General features: G+C 43.7%; 1 protein-coding gene across 1 annotated transcript in view; it reads right to left on the bottom strand.

Moving 5' to 3' along the window:
• LOC135546373 (FRAS1-related extracellular matrix protein 2-like) overlaps nucleotides 1–20,458 on the bottom strand; it is a 106,867-nt gene that overhangs the window by 39,277 nt on the left and 47,132 nt on the right. Inside the window, exons 6-9 of the mRNA XM_064974735.1 lie at nucleotides 17,347–17,577; nucleotides 14,483–14,608; nucleotides 14,023–14,274; nucleotides 1,604–1,753 (exon numbers count right to left, since the gene is read on the bottom strand). Coding sequence (XP_064830807.1) covers nucleotides 1,604–1,753; nucleotides 14,023–14,274; nucleotides 14,483–14,608; nucleotides 17,347–17,577 — 759 coding nt within the window. The remainder of the gene's footprint in view (nucleotides 1–1,603; nucleotides 1,754–14,022; nucleotides 14,275–14,482; nucleotides 14,609–17,346; nucleotides 17,578–20,458) is intronic.

The raw sequence follows: 20,458 nt of genomic DNA, 5'->3' as shown, positions 1-20,458 counted from the left end.
CATCCAAATGCTCTCTAGCAAACTTCAGACGGGCCTGGACATTTTTTATTATTCTTTTTTGTAACTTTACTAGACAAGTCAGTTAAGAACAAATTCTTATTTTCAACGATGGCCTAGGAACAGTGGGTTAACTGCCTGTTCAGGGGCAGAACGTCAGATTTGTACCTTGTTGGGGATTTGAACTTGCAACCTTCTGGTTCCTAGTCCAACGCTCTAACCACTAGGCTACGTAGACATGTACTGGCTTAAACAGAGGGACACGTCTGGCGGCGTAGTGTGTTACTGATGGTAGGCTTTGTTACTTTGGTCCCAGCTCTCTGCAGGTCATTCACTAGGTCCCCCCGTGTAGTTCTGGGATTTTTGCTCACCGTTGTGATCATTTTGACCCCACAGGGTGAGATCTTGCATGGAGCCCCAGATCGAGGGAGATTATCAGTGGTCTTGTATGTCTTCCATTTCCTAATAATTGCTCCCACAGTTGATTTCTTCAAACCAAGCTGCTTACCTATTGCAGATTCAGTCTTCCCAGCCTGGTGCGGGTCTACAATTTTGTTTCTAGTGTCATTTGACAGCTCTTTGGTCTTGGCCATAGTGGAGTTTGGAGTGTGACCGTTTGAGGTTGTGGACAGGTGTCTTTTATACTGATAACAAGTTCAAACAGATGCCATTAATAAAACAAGTGGAGGACAGAGGAGCCTCTTAAAGAAGAAGTTACAGGTCTGTGAGAGCCAGAAATCTTGCTTGTTTGTAGGTGACCAAATACTTATTTTCCAACATAATTTGCAAATAAATTCATTAAAAATCCACCAATGTGATTTTCTGGATTTTTTCTCCTCATTTTGTCTGTCATAGTTGAAGTACCTATGATGAAAATTGCAGGCCTCTCATCTTTTTAAGTGGGAGAACTTGCACAATTGGTGGCTGACTAAATAATTCTTTGCCCACTGTATATACATACTTTTTTGAATATATCTTTATTTTCCCCCGCAAACCCTACCACCCCTCCTCCAATTAGAGTAAACTAATAAACAATAACACTTAGGCTTCTACTTTCAGTTTATAAATATTATACACATTTTACAGACAATCTATTTTACAACAGTTATATTTTGTTTGTTTTTAGTCCTTCCGCTATTTCTGATGTCCATCCAGTTTAATTTCTATTTGTAATGGTGCTCTTTCACAACATTTCTGAACTTATATACATTTTACAGACCCCGTACATTTTACATAGGTTATCTTGTTGTTATTAGTCCCACCCTTCAGATCCATTCAACCCCTCCCATTCATCTCTTAACACCATCCATATTACATTTATATTTGCTATATATTATTCAACTGTGCTGTGATGCTTCACAAAAGTACTGAACCTTTCTATTCTCATAGCTTCTACAGATTGTAAATTAAAGGTAAACATTTTTGCTAAAATAATTATTATATTATTGATTGATTGACTATGACTTTTCAAATCACCCAGTATTGCTAGGTAAATTAGTTCTAGGTAAATGTTGCAATTCTTCAGCCATTCCTGGACCTGTGACCAAAAACGAGCGACGTATGGACAGTACCAAAATAAATGATCTAATGACTGGATTGTCTCTACCTTCAGCAGAGACAGGGTCTGTTTTCCTGGAGCGTACAGTGACTGTGGCTGTTTTAGAGAGGTCAGTGCCTGTCCTATACACCTTGACCTCCACATAACCATCACTCTCATCCACACGGTAGTCTGTGTCTCCGAAGTAGAATCCTGGAGCTGTGGAGGAGAGGAAACACAGGAAGATGCCGAACATCAGGATCTTGTTTGAGTCAGTTTCACAGCTGGAAACCGTCTGATGTAACTTTTGAGTTGAATTTGTAATAACCCACATTTCAAATACAGTTACTTCTGACGACATAGCTAAATGACTGCACATTGAGCCACTAGCCGGCACTAAACTCAACACAAGTCATTTCCAGCACTTATAGTCCCCGCATTACAGTTTGGTACATTTGAGGGGATGTTATTACAGAATATAAATGTAAAGACTAGAAGCCTGCAGGCATCCCTCTATTTCCGTGTCTGGTTGAAAGGAGCCGGTGCAGTTTAGTCGACTGTGGTTGAGGAGGGTTTGTGTGTGTGTGTGTGTGTGTGTGTGCGCGTACGCAGAGGAGTTGGAGGATTCCAGGCCCGCCTGTCTGCAATTAGTACTTTCCTGAGCCCAGATTCCGCTGCAGTCAATCTCCCCCACACTGTTCTGTTCCTCTGACTCTCTCTCACCCTCTTCTTCTCGCTCTCTTTGTTCCTCTTTCCCTCTCTGTACTTTGCGTGCTGTGAACTGGGCTGTCTCCTGGGAAGTTTCTGTCAACTAACATCACAGCTGACTCAAACAACCAGAAACACAGGGAGGGTGTTGATTGAGTGTAACGGCCCTCACAGTAAGAGCGGGACCCTGGGCTCATTTACTGTATATTCTGGGAAAATAAACAACTTTGAGGTAAAATTGGAGTGGCAGTTGTTGGCTCTGAATTATTTCAATGAGGATTTTACTCATTTTTTTGGTGTGTGAAAATGGATCAAACCAACCCTTCTCTCCAGACTACTGAACAGCAGAAGCCTGGTCCATCACAGAGGAACTGGAGTTATACACTACCATTCAAAAGTTTGGGGTCAAAATGTCTTTGTTTTTGAAAGAAAAACATTTCTTGTCCATTAAAATAACATCAAATTGATAAGAAATACAGTGTAGACATTGTTAATGCAAATGACTATTGTCGCTGGAAACGGCAGATAATTAATGGAATATCTACATAGGCCTACAGATGCCCATTATCAGCAACCATCACTCCTGTGTTCCAATGGCACGCTGTGTTAGCTAATCCAAGTTTATCATTTTAAAAAGGCTAATTGATCATTAGAAACCCCTTTTGAAATGAAGCCAGCACATCTGAAAACTGTTGTTCTGATTAAAGAAGCAATACAACTTGTCTTCTTTAGACTAGTAGAGTATCTGGAGCATCAGCATTTGTGGGTTCGATTACAGGCTCAAAATGGCCAGAAACAAAGAACTTTCTTCTGAAATTCGTCAGTCTATTCTTGTTCTGAGAAATGAAGGCTATTTCATGCGAGAAATTGCCAAGAAACTGAAGATCTGGTACAACGCTGTGTACTACTCCCTTCACAGAACAGCGCAAACTGGCTCTAACCAAAATAGATAGATGAGTGGAAGGCCCCGGTGCACAACTGAGCAAGAGGACAAGTACATTAGAGTGTCTAGTTTGATAAACAGACACCTCACAAGTACTCAACTGGCAGCTTCATTAAATAGTACCCGCAAAACACCAGTCTCAACTTTAACAGTGAAGAGGTGACTCAGGGATGCTGGCCTTCTAGACATAGTTCCTCTGTCCAGTGTCTGTGTCTCACCATAATCTTTTCTTTCTATTGGCCAGTCTGAGATATGGCTTTTTCTTTACAACTCTGCCTAGAAGGCCAGCATCCCGGAGTCGCCTCTTCACTGTTGACGTTGAGACTGGTGTTTTGCGGGTACTATTTAATGAAGCTGCTCGGTTCTGTCCCAAATGGAACCATATGTCCTATATAGCACACTATTTTTGACCAGAGAGAGGCCAAAGAAGTGCCCTACACAGGACGCCATTTCAGCCACAGTGAATACATGAATGAATTCAATGGTGGTGATATCGCCACAGGCATATACCCTGTTTCCATGACGATGATGATCACACATTTAGGCTGTTAGTTAGCTGGGTTTCTCATCTCAAAGTGACACAGATAAATAGGAAGAGAGAAGAGGAGAAGAGGCTAATACTGGCTGACAAATAGCTCTGCATAGAACTAATCTGTCCATCTGATAAAACAATACTGTAGCAGTACTGTAATAGTACTGTAGTAACTAAAGCACTCCTTTTATCTGATGCATTGACTTAATATAAATAAACACTGCAAGAGGAAATTATACATGAAGAGCTTTTCAAAGCATGTGAAATAATACAGTGTGAAGCAAAATGACTGATATCTATGTTTATCAGACAGGCTGATATCTATGTTTGTCCGACAGGCTGATATCTATGTTTGTACGACAGGCTGATAGCTATGTTTATCCGACAGGCTGATAGCTATGTTTGTCCGACAGGCTGATAGCTATGTTTGTCCGACAGGCTGATAGCTATGTTTGTCAGACAGGCTGATAGCTATGTTTATCAGACAGGCTGATAGCTATGTTTATCAGACAGGCTGATATCTATGTTTATCAGGCTGATAGCTATGTTTATCAGACAGGCTGATAGCTATGTTTATCAGACAGACAGGCTGATAGCTATGTTTATCATGACAGGCTGATAGCTATGTTTATCAGACAGGCTGATAGCTATGTTTGTCCAACAGGCTGATATCTATGTTTGTCAGACAGGCTGATATCTATGTTTGTCCGACAGGCTGATAGCTATGTTTATCAGACAGGCTGATACCTATGTTTATCAGACAGGCTGATAGCTATGTTTATCAGACAGGCTGATATCTATGTTTGTCCGACAGGCTGATAGCTATGTTTGTCAGACAGGCTGATATCTATGTTTATCAGACAGGCTGATATCTATGTTTGTCCGACAGGCTGATATCTATGTTTGTCCGACAGGCTGATATCTATGTTTATCAGACAGGCTGATATCTATGTTTATCAGACAGGCTGATATCTATGTTTATCAGACAACATACCTATGTTTATCAGACAGGCTGATGTTTATCAGACAGGCTATGTTTATCCGACAGGCTGATAGCTATGTTTATCCGGCTGATACAGGCTGATAGCTATGTTTATCCGATACATGTTTATCAGACTGATAGCTGATATGTTTATCCGACAGGCTGATAGCTATGTTTATCAGACAGGCTGATATCTATGTTTATCAGACAGGCTGATATCAGTTTATCAGACTGATACCTATGTTTATCAGACACAGGACTGATAGCTATGTTTATCCGACAGGCTGATAGCTATGTTTAGACAGGCTGATAGCTATGTTTATCAGACAGGCTGATATCTGTCCAGGCTGATACCTATGTTTGTCCGACAGGCTGAGGCTGATATCTATGTTTATCCGACAGGCTGATAGCTATGTTTATCAGACAGGCTGATATCTATGTTTGTCCGACAGGCTGATAGCTATGTTTATCAGACAGGCTGATAGCTATGTTTGTCCAACAGGCTGATATCTATGTTTGTCAGACAGGCTGATATCTATGTTTGTCCGACAGGCTGATAGCTATGTTTATCAGACAGGCTGATAGCTATGTTTGTCCGACAGGCTGATATCTATGTTTATCCGACAGGCTGATAGCTATGTTTATCAGACAGGCTGATATCTATGTTTGTCCGACAGGCTGATATCTATGTTTATCAGACAGGCTGATAGCTATGTTTGTCCAACAGGCTGATATCTATGTTTATCCGACAGGCTGATAGCTATGTTTATCCGACAGGCTGATAGCTATGTTTATCCGACAGGCTGATAGCTATGTTTATCAGACAGGCTGATAGCTATGTTTATCCGACAGGCTGATAGCTATGTTTATCAGACAGGCTGATAGCTATGTTTATCAGACAGGCTGATAGCTATGTTTATCAGACAGGCTGATATCTATGATAGACTATGTTTATCAGACAGGCTGATAGCTATGTTTATCAGACAGGCTGATAGCTATGTTTCTATGTTTATCAGACAGGCTGATAGCTATGTTTATCAGACAGGCTCAGACAGGCTGATAGCTATGTTTATCAGACAGGCTGATAGCTATGTTTATCAGACAGGCTGATAGCTATGTTTATCAGACAGGCTGATAGCTATGTTTATCAGACAGGCTGATAGCTATGTTTATCAGACAGGCTGATAGCTATGTTTATCAGACAGGCTGATATCTATGTTTATCAGACAGGCTGATATCTATGTTTGTCAGACAGGCTGATATCTATGTTTGTCAGACAGGCTGATATCTATGTTTGTCAGACAGGCTGATACCTATGTTTATCAGACAGGCTGATATCTATGTTTATCAGACAGGCTGATAGCTATGTTTATCAGACAGGCTCAGACAGGCTGATATCTATGTTTATCAGATGATATCTATGTTTGTCAGACAGGCTGATATCTATGTTTATCAGACAGGACAGGCTGATATCTGTTTGTTTATCAGACAGGCTGATATCTATGTTTATCAGACAGGCTGATAGCTATGTTTATCAGACAGGCTGATATCTGTTTATCTGATATGTTTATCAGACAGGCTGATATATCAGACAGGCTGATACCTATGTTTATCAGTGATATCTATGTTTATCAGACAGGCTGATATCTATGTTTATCAGACAGGCTGATAGCTATCAGACAGGCTGATATTGTTTATCAGACAGGCTGATATCTATGTTTACACAGGCTGATATCTTGACATGGCTGATATCTATGTTTATCAGACAGGCTGATATCTATGTTTATCAGACAGGCTGATATCTATGTTTATCCTAGACAGGCTGATATCTATGTTTGTCAGACAGGCTGATACCTATGTTTATCTATGTTTGTCTGTTTATCAGGCTGATATCTATGTTTGTTTATCAGACAGGCTGATAGCTATGTTTGTTCAGACAGGCTGATAGACTATGTTTGTTTATCAGACAGGCTGATACCTATGTTTATCAGACAGGCTGATATCTATGTTTGACAGGCTGATACCTATGTTTATCAGACAGGCTGATACCTATGTTTATCAGACAGGCTGATACTATGTTTATCAGAGGCTGATATCTATGTTTGTGATAGCTATGATCAGGCTGATATCTATGTTTATCAGACAGGGCTGATACCTATGATAGACAGGCTGATACCTATGTTTGTCTGACAGGCTGATATCTATGTTTATCAGACAGGCTGATACCTATGTTTATCAGACAGGCTGATACCTATGTTTATCAGACAGGCTGATACCTATGTTTATCAGTTTGTCAGACAGGCTGATATCTATGTTTATCAGACAGGCTGATATCTATGTTTGTCTGACATGGCTGATATCTATGTTTGTCAGACATGGCTGATATCTATGTTTATCAGACAGGCTGATATCTATGTTTGTCAGACAGGCTGATACCTATGTTTATCTATGTTTGTCTGACAGGCTGATACCTGTTTATCAGGCTGATATCTATGTTTGTCTATCAGGCTGATATCTATGTTTGTCTGACAGGCTGATATCTATGTTTGTCTGACAGGCTGATATCTATGTTTGTTCGACAGGCTGATAGCTATGTTTATCAGACAGGCTGATATCTATGTTTGTCTGACAGGCTGATACCTATGTTTATCAGACAGGCTGATATCTATGTTTGTCTGACAGGCTGATACCTATGTTTATCAGACAGGCTGATATCTATGTTTGTCTGACAGGCTGATATCTATGTTTGTCTGACAGGCTGATACCTATGTTTATCAGACAGGCTGATATCTGTTTATCAGACAGGTGTAAAAAGATGTAAATTATTTATCTTCTAACACCTTATGTACTTATCTTGGACTCAAAGAATACCGTAACACTTTTCAAGGATTGGATATCATCAACTCATTGTATTAGTCAGTTAGACAAGCAGAAGGAAAACTGTTAAGGTAGACAAAGCCTGAAGATTGGCAGTTGAAGGCATTGTTGTCAGGTATGAAAGTGCTTTGAATTGGTAATAGGCTTACAGGGTGCACACACAGGACAAATACACCTGTCCTCCTTTATCTAGGTCGAGAACAAACCTTGACAAAGGATATGTCACAAACGGCACCCTCTCCCTTATATAGTGCACTACTTTTGACGGGCTCTGGTCAGAAGAAGTGCACCATATAGAGAATAGGGCTCCATTTGGGATGCTACAAAGTGCGTGTGTGAGTCGAGATCAAACCTTGACAAAGAGTGTGTGGTGTCAGGGTTTATGCAGCTGCCAGTGTCTTTCCCAAAAGACAAATCAAACAAGGCAGGCTTTAGACTGTCTCAGCTCATTCTCCACGCTACTGCTGTAATCAGATCTGTGTGTGTGCGAGTGTGTGCGCCGAGTCCCAGACTTGCAGCTGTAGTAATCAGATAAGGTTGGTTTGTACAGCAGACAAACTCCATCTCCACCGGGGAGAGGTGTGGTATGGAGCCACCGGGGAGGGGTGTGGTATGGAGCCACCGGGGAGGGGTGTGGTATGGAGCCACCGGGGAGAGGTGTGGTATGGAGCCACCGGGGAGAAGTGTGGTATGGAGCCACCGGGGAGAGGTGTGGTATGGAGCCACCGGGGAGAGGTGTGGTATGGAGCCACCGGGGAGAGGTGTGGTATGGAGCCACCGGGGAGAGGTGTGGTATGGAGCCACCGGGGAGAGGTGTGGTATGGAGCCACCGGGGAGAGGTGTGGTATGGAGCCACCAGGGAGAGGTGTGGTATGGAGCCACCGGGGAGAGGTGTGGTATGGAGCCACCGGGGAGGGGTGGGGAATGGCGTGGGACAGTAAAACATGAGAATGCTTGTAGAGCAGAATTACAGTCTTGTATTTATGCAGTGCTGTTACTGGTCTGTAAATCTCCAAAAACACTCTAAGGTCTGTAAGGTATGATTATGGTTCTGGTGAGTGGGACGGGTCTGGGTCCTGGACGAGGATGAGAGGAGAAAAGAGTAGTGGGTTGACCCTAAACCCTGTTATTACCTCCCTGGACCCATCTGGACTCACCTGGATTCACCTGGATTCCAGGTCACACTGATAGCAACAGATGTGCTGCAGCATTTTAGGGAGAGGTAGCGTAGTGTTAACTATAGTGTTACAATTACACCTACAGGGCTAGACTGCATGTTCAGCAAGCTCTACAGTAGGTCAGTATCATTTCTATATTCCAATAAAACCTACCACCCGTCTGTTAAACACACGATCCTAGTAAATAATGATTATAATCAGGCAGGGAAAGGCAGCTCCGGTCCTTGGGGGCCTGAGTGAAATTTTGTTCTGTTCAGCGTTTTAAACCTGGGAAACAAACCAGGTGTGTGTACACCATGAGCGATCATATTCCTGGCAATAACAAGGGAAAAGCAGCAGACATCAAGTACCCGAGTTGCCCTTTACTGACTGAGATCAAATACAGTCTACACACGGTACCGATAATACATTTTTAGTTGGTTTGTATCTCTGGTTGTGTTTGGTTAGAAGAGACACTGGCTGCATCTCCTGAATATACAGCTCGAATGTACATACTTTTCTCTTTGGAAGTGAAAGAGCTGGGAGTGGAATTCAGGCAGGGGGGAACAGTTACCTCCTAAGGCCCCTGTCTCTTTAATGGGACCAGGTCAGCCCAGAGAGGCACAACAGGACAAAGGACCCTCACTGGCAGGGACAGGTGCTACACATGCATGCACGTACCATGCCAAAAGACTGCCACTTCTACAGCACAAAACACAGGGGAGAAAGGCTGATTCCACTCTCTGCCTGTACTGCCTGAGTATCTGTGTCATGTGTGGAGGAAAGGAAGCAGGATTACATGCTTATAATCCCTGGTAATGTATAGTACACTACTTTTGATTAGGCTCCATAGGGAATAGGGTATCATTTGGAATGTACCCAGGGTCTGGGAGAACAACAGTCAGTAATATCAATGATTGATTTATTTCTTAACTCTGATTTGACAGCTATTCTTTTCATTGTGAGTTAACTGTGTATTAATGTTTAGATAGCGGGTCAAGGATGTTTGAGAGGCCGGTAGGAAGGTAAACAGGGGAGACAGATTTCCTATAAGCCCTGAGATGAGATTAGCTAACTGGGTTTCCAGCGGACGTGAAGTGTTCCAGTGTTGAAGGGTCAGAAGTTTAAGGTGGTTACAGGCCAAAGGCCTTTCGTACCCGTCACTGTGTACCCACTGATAAACACCTGATAACTCACACTACTAGCCTGGTACCACACCTGTATGAGGTTTAGCTAACTGCACTGACAATCGTTGCCAGGCTATACATACTACCTCACCCTTTGGTCACAGTTTGAGAGAGCGCGGGCTGTAATCTGTATTTCCATGCTTTGTGACTGACAGGCAAGGCAGTGTTCTCGCAATGCTGGTACGGAAACCACCGTGTTAGTTTAATACAGTCACACTACAGACTGGACCAGACATTTGTTCTAGAATGTAGCAAAATATCAAACAGATCATTCCAAATGTATGGAACTAAAGTTCCTCTTGGCATGAACTTAAGTTTTGGCATGTTCTGTGTCTTGGTATGGAACACTGTCATTGTTCTAGTTCATTTACAACCAAAACAACAGTTGACATGCCTTAATACATCCCCAGTCATGACATTGGACATCATCGTGTTCTCAGAGCCGTGGCCTGAGGCCTCAACAAGGCGTGTGACTGACAACCAGGATCCTCTCCCTCCTGCATATCAGTTGTTCGGGTGGAGTGGTCCATACGGGTTCATGTATAGAATGACACACACACAGAGGGGGCAGGTAGGAAAGGGGGAAATACCTACTTATTATTGATATCTTGAATGGAATCCTGATTCTGTCTGCATGGCGTCAAGAATCAGATTAAGACAAAGAGTCAAGAGAGGAAACCATAACCTGAAGATACTGTCTGACAAGCTGCCTAACCCTCCCCACTAGTGACGTCAGGAGCTGTAACCTGATCAACACAAAGAGGGCATGAGGTAAAACAGTGAGGCACCTCCCCAGGGCATCCTGGATCAGGTGCTGAGGGGGTTTAAGGTGCCAGGATACGATGAGATGGAAGGATGGAGAGAAAGTTCTGGAGAGACAGGGCTGATGTCAGCCTATAGATAAAGGAGGTGGTGATAATGGAATGGACTGAGCTCTGTTAGATAAACTAAGGAGGAGAGATAGAAAGGCCTATCTGTTGAAGGAGAAGAGCAGTACTGTAGATTGAGTACCTGTCAGGTCGTACCTACAGGAGGGAATAAGGTGTGATTCGGAACGCACCACAGATCATTGTGTGTTAGAGTGTGTGTGAGAATCTTAGGTTCATACGGACTGTGTATTGTCTAGAAACTCTCCCCCCACTACGTCAAGACTTCCTGCTGAATAGAACTCTGTTTCACTGTGAAACTATGACATTCTGAAAAGGATTAGAGGTGAGCTACATTCCATGGCTGTTATAAAGGGGTACAGACTATTAAAGGGGTGTTATATAAGGGTACAGACTATAATAGGGCTGTTAAACAAAGCTATTATACATGGATGTTATAAAGGGGTATAGACTATTAAAGGGGTGTTATACAAGGGTACAGACTATAATAGGGCTGTTAAACAAAGCTGTTATATAGGGGTGTTAAACAGGGCTGTTATACAGGGTTACAGACGATTATATGGCTGTTATACAGGGCTGTTATACAGGGTTACAGACTATTATATGGCTGTTATACAGGGCTGTTATACAGGGTTACAGACTATTATATGGCTGTTATACAGGGCTGTTATACAGGGTTACAGACTATTATATGGCTGTTATACAGGGCTGTTATACAGGGTTACAGACTATTATAGGGCTGTTATACAGGGCTGTTATACAGGGTTACAGACTATTATATGGCTGTTATACAGGGCTGTTATACAGGGTTACAGACTATTATAGGGCTGTTATACAGGGCTGTTATACAGGGTTACAGACTATTATATGGCTGTTATACAGGGCTGTTATACAGGGTTACAGACTATTATATGGCTGTTATACAGGGCTGTTATACAGGGTTACAGACTATTATAGGGTTGTTATACAGGGGTACAGACTATTAAACCGTTAAAGCTTTAGTTTAGCATCCCAACAGCTACTCTGACACCAAGGAACAGTAGGGGGAAGGAGCTACTGTACAGCAGAGAGCCATCTCAAGCATGTAACCCCTTCCTCATGTGGCAGCCAGGTCTCGCACGCACGCACACGCACGCACACACACACACTTGAAGTAGTGTGCCCGCCTCTGTTACCAAGGAGGCTACAAGAGAACCTGCAACCCAATCTGAGTAATGCAGTCGGAACACTTATCATTCACTAAGCTCTCTATCCCACAGGTTGAAATATGTGACATAATTTCCTGCCAGTTTCAGTCAACACACAGGGAATATGTGACCAAGAACGTCACTACGGTCTGAGACTCAGTGGCTGAGAAACTATTTGGACATTAAACAGGGAATAGATAAATACATGCCCCAAAGTATTCGGGATACTTGAATTGGAGATCTATGTGTTGTGTTTCTATTCTAAAAAAACAGGTTGTTTAAAATAAGAGATAACACAAAACCATGCTCGCAAACAGACGAATATGTCATACAGTCTATGTACTGCATTTGATTGATATCCTCCAGAACGTCATGGTTCTTGTCTTGACTAGGGAGTGGAGCTCAACTATCATTTACTTTCCTGTCCAAGGCAGATTTATGAGAGAGACTGTTAGAGAGATACATTTGGTAAGAGGGGAGTCGTCCTGTCTAGATGGTCCACCCTGTGAGAGAACATCTGGTGAATCCTCATTCAGTCTGAGATAGTAGGTCAAACCAGGGCTGTGTCTAAAATGGCACCCTATTCCCTACATGGTGCACTACCTTTGACCAGGGCCCATAGGGTTCTGAGCAAATTAAGTGTACTATATAGGGAATAGGGTGCCATTTGGGACATGCACAATTTCGGGAAAGGGGTGTCATTTGAGATGCCCAACTGGTGTAGATCTAACCATGTTTAATGTATCTTAATGATGTGCATAGACAAGGTTTTCTTTCCGTCTACAGGCCTCCTCCAATACTGTTCCGACTCAAACTACAGCAGCGAGGTTCTGGAATGCTGTGGAGAGTTACTTCGACCCAATTAGCTCTGTTTCAAACTTTTGATGGTGCGTGTGTGTGCAGACAGAAAGTTTTGATGAAAGTTTGAAACGGAAGATTCAGCGATTATACCAAGGGATTTTCAAATCGACTGTTCCCTGCCTGTCACCCTTCACAGCGTTGCTTCCTTTAGATGTCAAGGACACACACACACACACACACACACACACACACACACACACACACACACACACACACACACACACACACACACACACACACACACACACACACACACACACACACACACAGTCTATAGGGAGAAGGTAGATAGGGAACTAGTCAGGCAGATATGCAAGAAAGCAATGGTCAAGAGGTGCTGTTGAACAAAGGCTGTTTGTTAGATAGGAGGCACAGGAGACTATCAGATGTGGATATGAGCCTTGCAATAAGGGCTTCCCTTCAGCAAGAGGAGACACACAGGGTAAATGTCACCCTACTCCTTACATAGTGATCTACTTTGGACCAAAGCACATTGCACACATGTACATACACAAACAAGACACTATTTCTCTATTGGTTTCATTCAGTTGGTACTACATCATCTGTGTACCTCATGCTTCCCTGTATCAGTCAGCATAGCAACAACACGTCATTTATCATACCAATTATTTTTTCTTTCATGAATTCATTCAAAGTTTACGGTTTGCTGCTCATCTAACCAATACATAAACAAAACCACATCCAATAGAGGGGAGCCTGTTTCTATTGGTAAGTCATGAATTCACTTTTTCTGAGGAGGGTTCTTCACTTCTACTCTTCGTGTATAGGTGTGTGTTTGAGTACCCTTTGAAGGTCCCCTGATCTATCGGTTCTAGACGTTTCATGAATAATATTCATGTGTAAATGTACCTTTTTACACACCATCTCAACTGTCTCTTTTGCTTATAAGCAACGTTTAAAAGTCTGCTAACATTGTTGTCTTAACATTATCTTCCAGAGGTGACAGTTGTAAAAACAAAGCACCCTATTCCCTATAGAGTGAACTAACCTGGTCGAAAGTAGTGCCCTACGTGGGGAATAGGGTTCCATTTGGGACGCATACCTAGTCAAGAGTGATATTAACACTTCCCTCAGCTGATAACTGTTATCCTGTCCTCCAGGCGAGCATTTGAAAGGTCAAAGTTGAAAAGCGAAGGGTCAGCTTACCATCATCCAGGTCAGGTATGATGGTGACCCTGGCAGTGTGGTACTCCTGTCCCAGACAGCCTCCCATGGGCATACTGAGGGTAACGTTGAAGCTCTCCTCCTCTTCATACAGAGAGTCATCTATGATCACCACACGACAGGACTTCTCCATCTCGCCCTTATCAAAGCGCAGGACACTGTTGTGTTCCTCAGGTCTGGATATGTAATCAGAGTAGGACAGGACTGTAGTGGGGATGGTCCCTGTAGCTGTGGCTGTAGGAGAGAGGAAAGGAGAGATGGATGAGAAAAGAAGGAGAGATGGAGAGGACTCTAGCAGGGACATTACCTGAAGCTCCGTGTGTGTGTGTGTGTGTGTGTGTGTGTGTGTGTGTGTGTGTGTGTGTGTGTGTGTGTGTGTGTGTGTGTGTGTGTGTGTGTGTGTGTGTGTGTGTGTGTGTGTGTGTGTGTGTGTGGACCGTACCTTGCTGTGTGTAGCAGATGACCATGAGTTCCTGTGTGATGTCACCACTCCTGCGTACTGGGATCAGCAGCTCCCCAATGTCCTCCTCTACAGGGTAGACTGCAGACGGGATGAACACTGTCGACTCTGGGGGACAGGGAAAGAAAGGGGGAGGGGAGTGAGACAAAGCGAGAGAGGCAGGAGGGGTGAGACAGGGAAACAGAAAGGGGGTGAGACAGAGGGGAGGAGAGGGGGGTGAGACAAAGCGAGAGAGGCAGGGGGGGTGAGACAGAGCGAGAGAGACAGGGGGGGTGAGACAGAGCGAGAGAGGCAGGGGGGGTGAGACAGAGCGAGAGAGGCAGGGGGGGTGAGACAGAGCGAGAGAGGCAGGGGGAGAGACAAAGAGAGATAAACCCTCACATCCTACTCACTGCGTACGTACTTAATACACAAGCTACGCTGATGAGAAGAGGGTACAACAATGCGTTAAATATTTCTGTCTGAGTTACAGTATGTTGCTGCTGGTGCTCTGGTCCAGTCTCCTCTCTGAGGGCTTAACAGAGTTCTATAAAGGATGTGTTGACCCAGTGAACAGAGGCAGACTATCAGAACACACAGTCTGCGTCGCAAATGGCACCCTATTCCTTCTATAGTACACTCCCTTTGACCTGAGCCCTATGCAGGTCCTGGTCAAAAGTAGGGCACTATATTGGGAATAGGGCGTCATTTAGGATCCATCCAGAGGATATGATGTCTAACATCAGTGGTTGGCACAGACAACTACCCAGAAGGCTCTCTGACAGTTGACGCACAGGGACCAATCAGGGAAATACATATACATTTAGTGAATTGTTAATAGGAAAAGTCCAGCTTCCGTGCTGTAGACTTTGCATGCGAAGAAGAACAGTAAACGTGGGCCTGGATAATAAACCTGACATGTCTTGATTCTGTTAGCAAGCAGAGACCTGTTCAAACCATTGGTCTTTTTTACAGTCTGTTATAAAGTCACCCCCCCTGTTCTGTCCTCTCCTTATCTCTCCTCTCCTCCTTTATTCTGCATAGCATGACTGTGTCTAAGTTACTTGACCTGAGATATATTCCAGAGGCCTACACTAAGAAGTACCTACCTCACATAGAGATAATATTATAAAAATGTCTATCACTGTTACGTTTATTCTTCTTAAAACCTATTCTTTACACTAATTGTGAATCTGGACATCTGTGCTAATAAGGTGCCAGCAGGGCCAGAACTCTCAAAATCCCAACAGTCATACCTGACCAATTACTGACTGACCAGGACACTGGACCAATGGCTCCCTGCCCTGCCCAGCACCTGTTGTAGACAAGTAGATGTTCTATCTCCTACTCAGGCTGGCTGAACCTTCAAGCTTATAGCCCTTAATACTAGCTCCTGCCAAGGCAGAACATACTTTAAGCTCCAAGCTGACAGGCGTTAATGTGGATAGTTTCTCCCCTCTCTCTCTCTCTCTGACTAAACTTGAACTCTTCTGAGTTGAAGAGATTCACATTTAAAGGAGCTGCTAGAAACTGGGTCAGTTGTAAGACAAGTCCCAAATGACACCCTATTCCCATAGGGCTCTGATCAAAAGTAGTGCACTAAAAACGGAATAGGGTTCCATTTGAGAAACAGGCATACTCTGAGAAGCTGGGAAATCATGGAAATCTAAAATAGTATGGTCAGGAAGCAGAATGATGTTTTAGTGTGTAATGTTAAAATCTTAATAGTGATAGCTGCAAGTTATCAGTTCCCTCAAGGGACTAGAGTGTTTTGTGAGACAAACAGTACCATCATCCTCCATATATTTTAACCAATGTTAGTTGTTGACAGAATATTCCTCCTCTCACACAGAGGGACCCCAGGGGGGCAAGGAGAGGAGAGGCATAATTTATATGTAAATTATGCAAGAGCTTCCCTCACTCAGCCTTCCAACTACAGTATCACAGGGGAATGAATGGCTGAGCTGCTGTTTTTAAAAACCTTGTTTGTCTGAACTGTATTTAGATACTTTAACTACGTCACTAATAGCATCCTATTCCCTATGTAGTGCCCTACTTTCGATCAGTACCAATAGGGAATATGGTGTCAGTTGGGACACAGCCCTCGTGTAAAACAACGAGAGCCCTGGGAAGGCTCCAGTCTAGTGTTCTCCATCCATACCCTGGACCTGACCCTAACCCTGGGATTCTCCATACCCAATTTAACCGTATTTGTTTATTTACCTTTCTGGAGAAAACAACTTCCCATATATATTATTGTTACAGTGTTGCTGATCACTATATCTAACCTGGGGTTGGAAAACTCCAGAAACCGTCCCAAAATTACCAGGTTTTCCAGCAATCCCGGTTGGAAGATTCCTGGAATCAGGAGTGATTGAGGGAATAAGCAGGAAATGTGGGAATTTTGCAACCTTAATCCAAGTATAACACCCATGTTGGTTTCCATGATGTGACCAATATGATAGTATCCGGTCTCCCTTTACTCAGGCAGGTAGGCTAAACCCAGCTCTAAAACGTGACTCTCAGTCTCATCATGATTTCATGCTGTGGTTATGCTCTGGGGCCAAGCCAGGGATTGATAAGAGGCAGAGAGCAGCTTCACTAACAGAGAGCAGCGTCACTAACATGAGCCACACTAATGAGGCTGAGAAAGGTCCATGTGTTGTTATCCACTGACCTGGATGTTCTCACCCACCTACTATAAAACCCTGCCTCTCCCATAGAGATAACCTCAGACCAATCATCTCTGCTAAGACTGATGAATAACCTACCTGTAGTAATGACTTATAAACCATTAGTCATTTGAACACTACACTGTTTAGACTGTTAAAACAAGCTCCTCTGGATCATGGACCTGTAGTACATACCATCAGCTGGGTCGAGGATCTCCACAGTGCCTGTGTCAGGGAACTCCAGGGCAGCCATGACAGGTTCTGACAGAACAATCTGGAAGGTCTCAGACTGCTCGTACACTCCATCCTGCAGGATCCTCACCCTCCATGTAGCCGTGCTCTGACCTGGGTTAAACTGGACCTGCTTCTGGGCTTTACCACGGAAGTCCTTATCCTTCTCCGCTGTACCATCTCTGGTGCCGATGCCTGGGCAAGGAGGGAGGAGAGGAGAGAGGGGAGGAGGAGGAAGAGGAAATTATTAGGACCTAGAAGCAATAAACATGAAAAAGTTATTATAATATGGGATTGAACAATATAAGGTCAAAAGGTAGCATCCAGATATAATAACCAGTCAACAACTGAGAACAGAACCCAGTCAGAGATGGGTCAGAGAAGCAGTCAGTGTTAGATGAAGTTGTGATGTGTCAGCTAGCAGATGGCCCTGAAGTGGACCGGGAGGAGGGAGTATGGTAATCACAGAATGGTAATCAGGATGTCTTGACAGCAGAGCCTATTCCCTCTGCTGTCACTCAATCTGGCCACTAGTGGTCTGACTGAACACAGAGGACACTGTAATATATGTCAATCTTACCAAGGTCAATTACCTACCATGCCACATTGGGAGATAGTTTTGCTTCCTTTCAAGATAGATTACCTTGACACAATTAAGCTATCTTGTGGGTAAAGCAGAATCAACTTAAAACAAGGTTGTCTATGCAGGTAGTGTAAAGTATTGGTAGATTGACATTGTTGTTACTGCCCAGCCTACTGAGTCTCGCCTGCCCAGCTGGCTGGTGATAGTTTGTGCCAGTGTTGTTTGATCAGACCTGCTGTCACAGGGCTGGTGACGATGGCAGGCCTCCTGCTGCTCAGCTAGCTACACAGCCACAATGAAGTGTTACACACACACGCGCTCCCTGCGCTAGCTCCCAGCAGGAGGTCCCCAGTAAATAGATGATAGCAGCCAAGCAGACCCCATGGCTGAGCAAGACCAACAACAATAGAAATAAATAAATAATAATAACAAAAAAACAAATACATGAAGAAGCAGATACTTTCCACGCTTCCTCTGAACAGAGACAGAGAGAAAGAGAGAGAAGATAAAAGAGCAAGAGAGAGAGAGAGAGAGAGAGAGAGAGAGAAAGAGATTCAAGTGAGGAAGAGAAAAGACAACAATAGAGTTTCAACGGTGCACAGATGGAGGCAAAAACGTACGAGTTGGGGTTTTGGACCAAAATTACCATTTCATTCTTTGAAGAAATGAAGGTGAAAGTGAGCTTTGATACGCCTGCATCGAGAAGGGAAATGGGCCCTGTAAGTGTTCATAGGGCTCCTACAGTTCTTGCTGACATGTGTTCATAGATAACATGGATGAGCTCAACAGAGCCAGGATATTACTGGCAAGATGGCACCAACAGACATGGCAGCTCTGCTTCTAGCTCCTAAGCAACTTTGCAGTGTTTTGTTTTTGTTGTGTGTTATTTGTTACATTATTAGCCCAGAAAGTTTTTTGTGTTATTATATACAGCCGGAAATAACTTTTGTATATCAGAGCGACGGTAACTCACCAGCATTACAAACAGGAATACGACTTTCCCGAATTGGATCCTTTGTTCGTACACCCCAGGGCAATTGAACTTATCCCAGAGGCTGCTCCAAGACGCCACCGGTGGAGAAGAGATATTCAGAGAGGACTTCTAGTCAGCCTCTTGAAGCGTGCACACCATCCACCACTTCCGAATATATTACTCGCTAATGTTCAGTCTCTGAACATTAAAGTAGATGAGCTCAGGGCGAGGATCTCCTTCCAGAGAGACACCAGGGACTGTAACATACTCTGTTTCACGGAATCATGGCTCTCTCTGGATATACTGTCCGCGTCCACACAGCCAGCTGAGTTCTCAGTACATCGCGCAGACAGGAATAAAGAACTCTCCGGGAATAAGAAAGACGGGGTTGTATGTTTCATGATTAACTACTCATAGTGTGATTGTGATAACACACAGAAACTCAAGTCATTTTGTTCACCCGGCCTAGAATACCTCACAATCAAATGCCGACCATATTACCTCCCAAGATAATTATCTTCGGTTATAGTCACAGCCGTGTATATTCCCCCTCAAGCCGATACCACGACAGCCCTGGACTGGAAACCACATATCCTGAGACCGCATTTATTATAGCTGGGGATTTTAACCAAGCAAATTTGAGGAAAATGATACCGAAGTTCTATCAACAGATTGACTATAGTACACTCGACTGCTACTCCAACTTCCGGGATGCCTACAAGGCCCTCACCCACTCTCCCTTCGACAAATAAGATCATGACTCCATTTTGCTCATCCCTTCCAATAGGCAGAAACCCAAACAGGAAGTACCTGTGTTAAGGTCTATTCAACGCTGGTCTGACCAATCGGAATCCATGCTTCAAGATTGTTTTGAACATTGGGACTGGGATATGTATACACTGACACGGTGACTGAGTTCATCAGGAAGTGTATTGCAGATGTTGTTCCCACGGTGACTATTAAAACCTCCGGAGGCTGAAGAAATTCGGCTTGGCCCCTAAGACCCTCACAAACTTTACAGATGCACTATTGAGAGCATCCTGTCGGGCTGTATCACCGCCTGGTACGGCAACTGCACTGCCGCAGGGCTCTCCAGAGGGTGGTGCAGTCTGCCCAATGCATCACCAAGGGCACACTGCCTGCCTCCAGGACACCTACAGCTCCCGATGTCACAGGAAGGCAAAAAAGATCATCAAGGACATCAACCCCCAAGCCATGGCCTGTTCACCCCGCTACCATCCAGAAAGAGATCAGTACAGATGCATTAGAAGCTGTTTTTCAGTCTCTCGGACCCAGCTTTATCTCAAGGCCATCAGACTGTTTAATAGCCATTACTAGCCGGCTACCATCCGGTTACTCAACCCTGCACCTTCGAGGCTGCTGCCCTATATACATAGACATGGAATCACTGGTCACTTTAATAATGGAACCCTGGTCACTTTAATAATGTTTACATACTGCTTTTTTATTTTACCTTTATTTAACTAGGCAAGTTGAATCAGCAATACAAAATTGGGTTT

Source organism: Oncorhynchus masou, chromosome 9, assembly GCF_036934945.1.
Source record: "Oncorhynchus masou masou isolate Uvic2021 chromosome 9, UVic_Omas_1.1, whole genome shotgun sequence".
NCBI classification, from domain to species: domain Eukaryota; kingdom Metazoa; phylum Chordata; class Actinopteri; order Salmoniformes; family Salmonidae; genus Oncorhynchus; species Oncorhynchus masou.
Note: the sequence above shows the minus strand (reverse complement) of the source record. Positions and strands in the feature narration are given on the sequence as shown.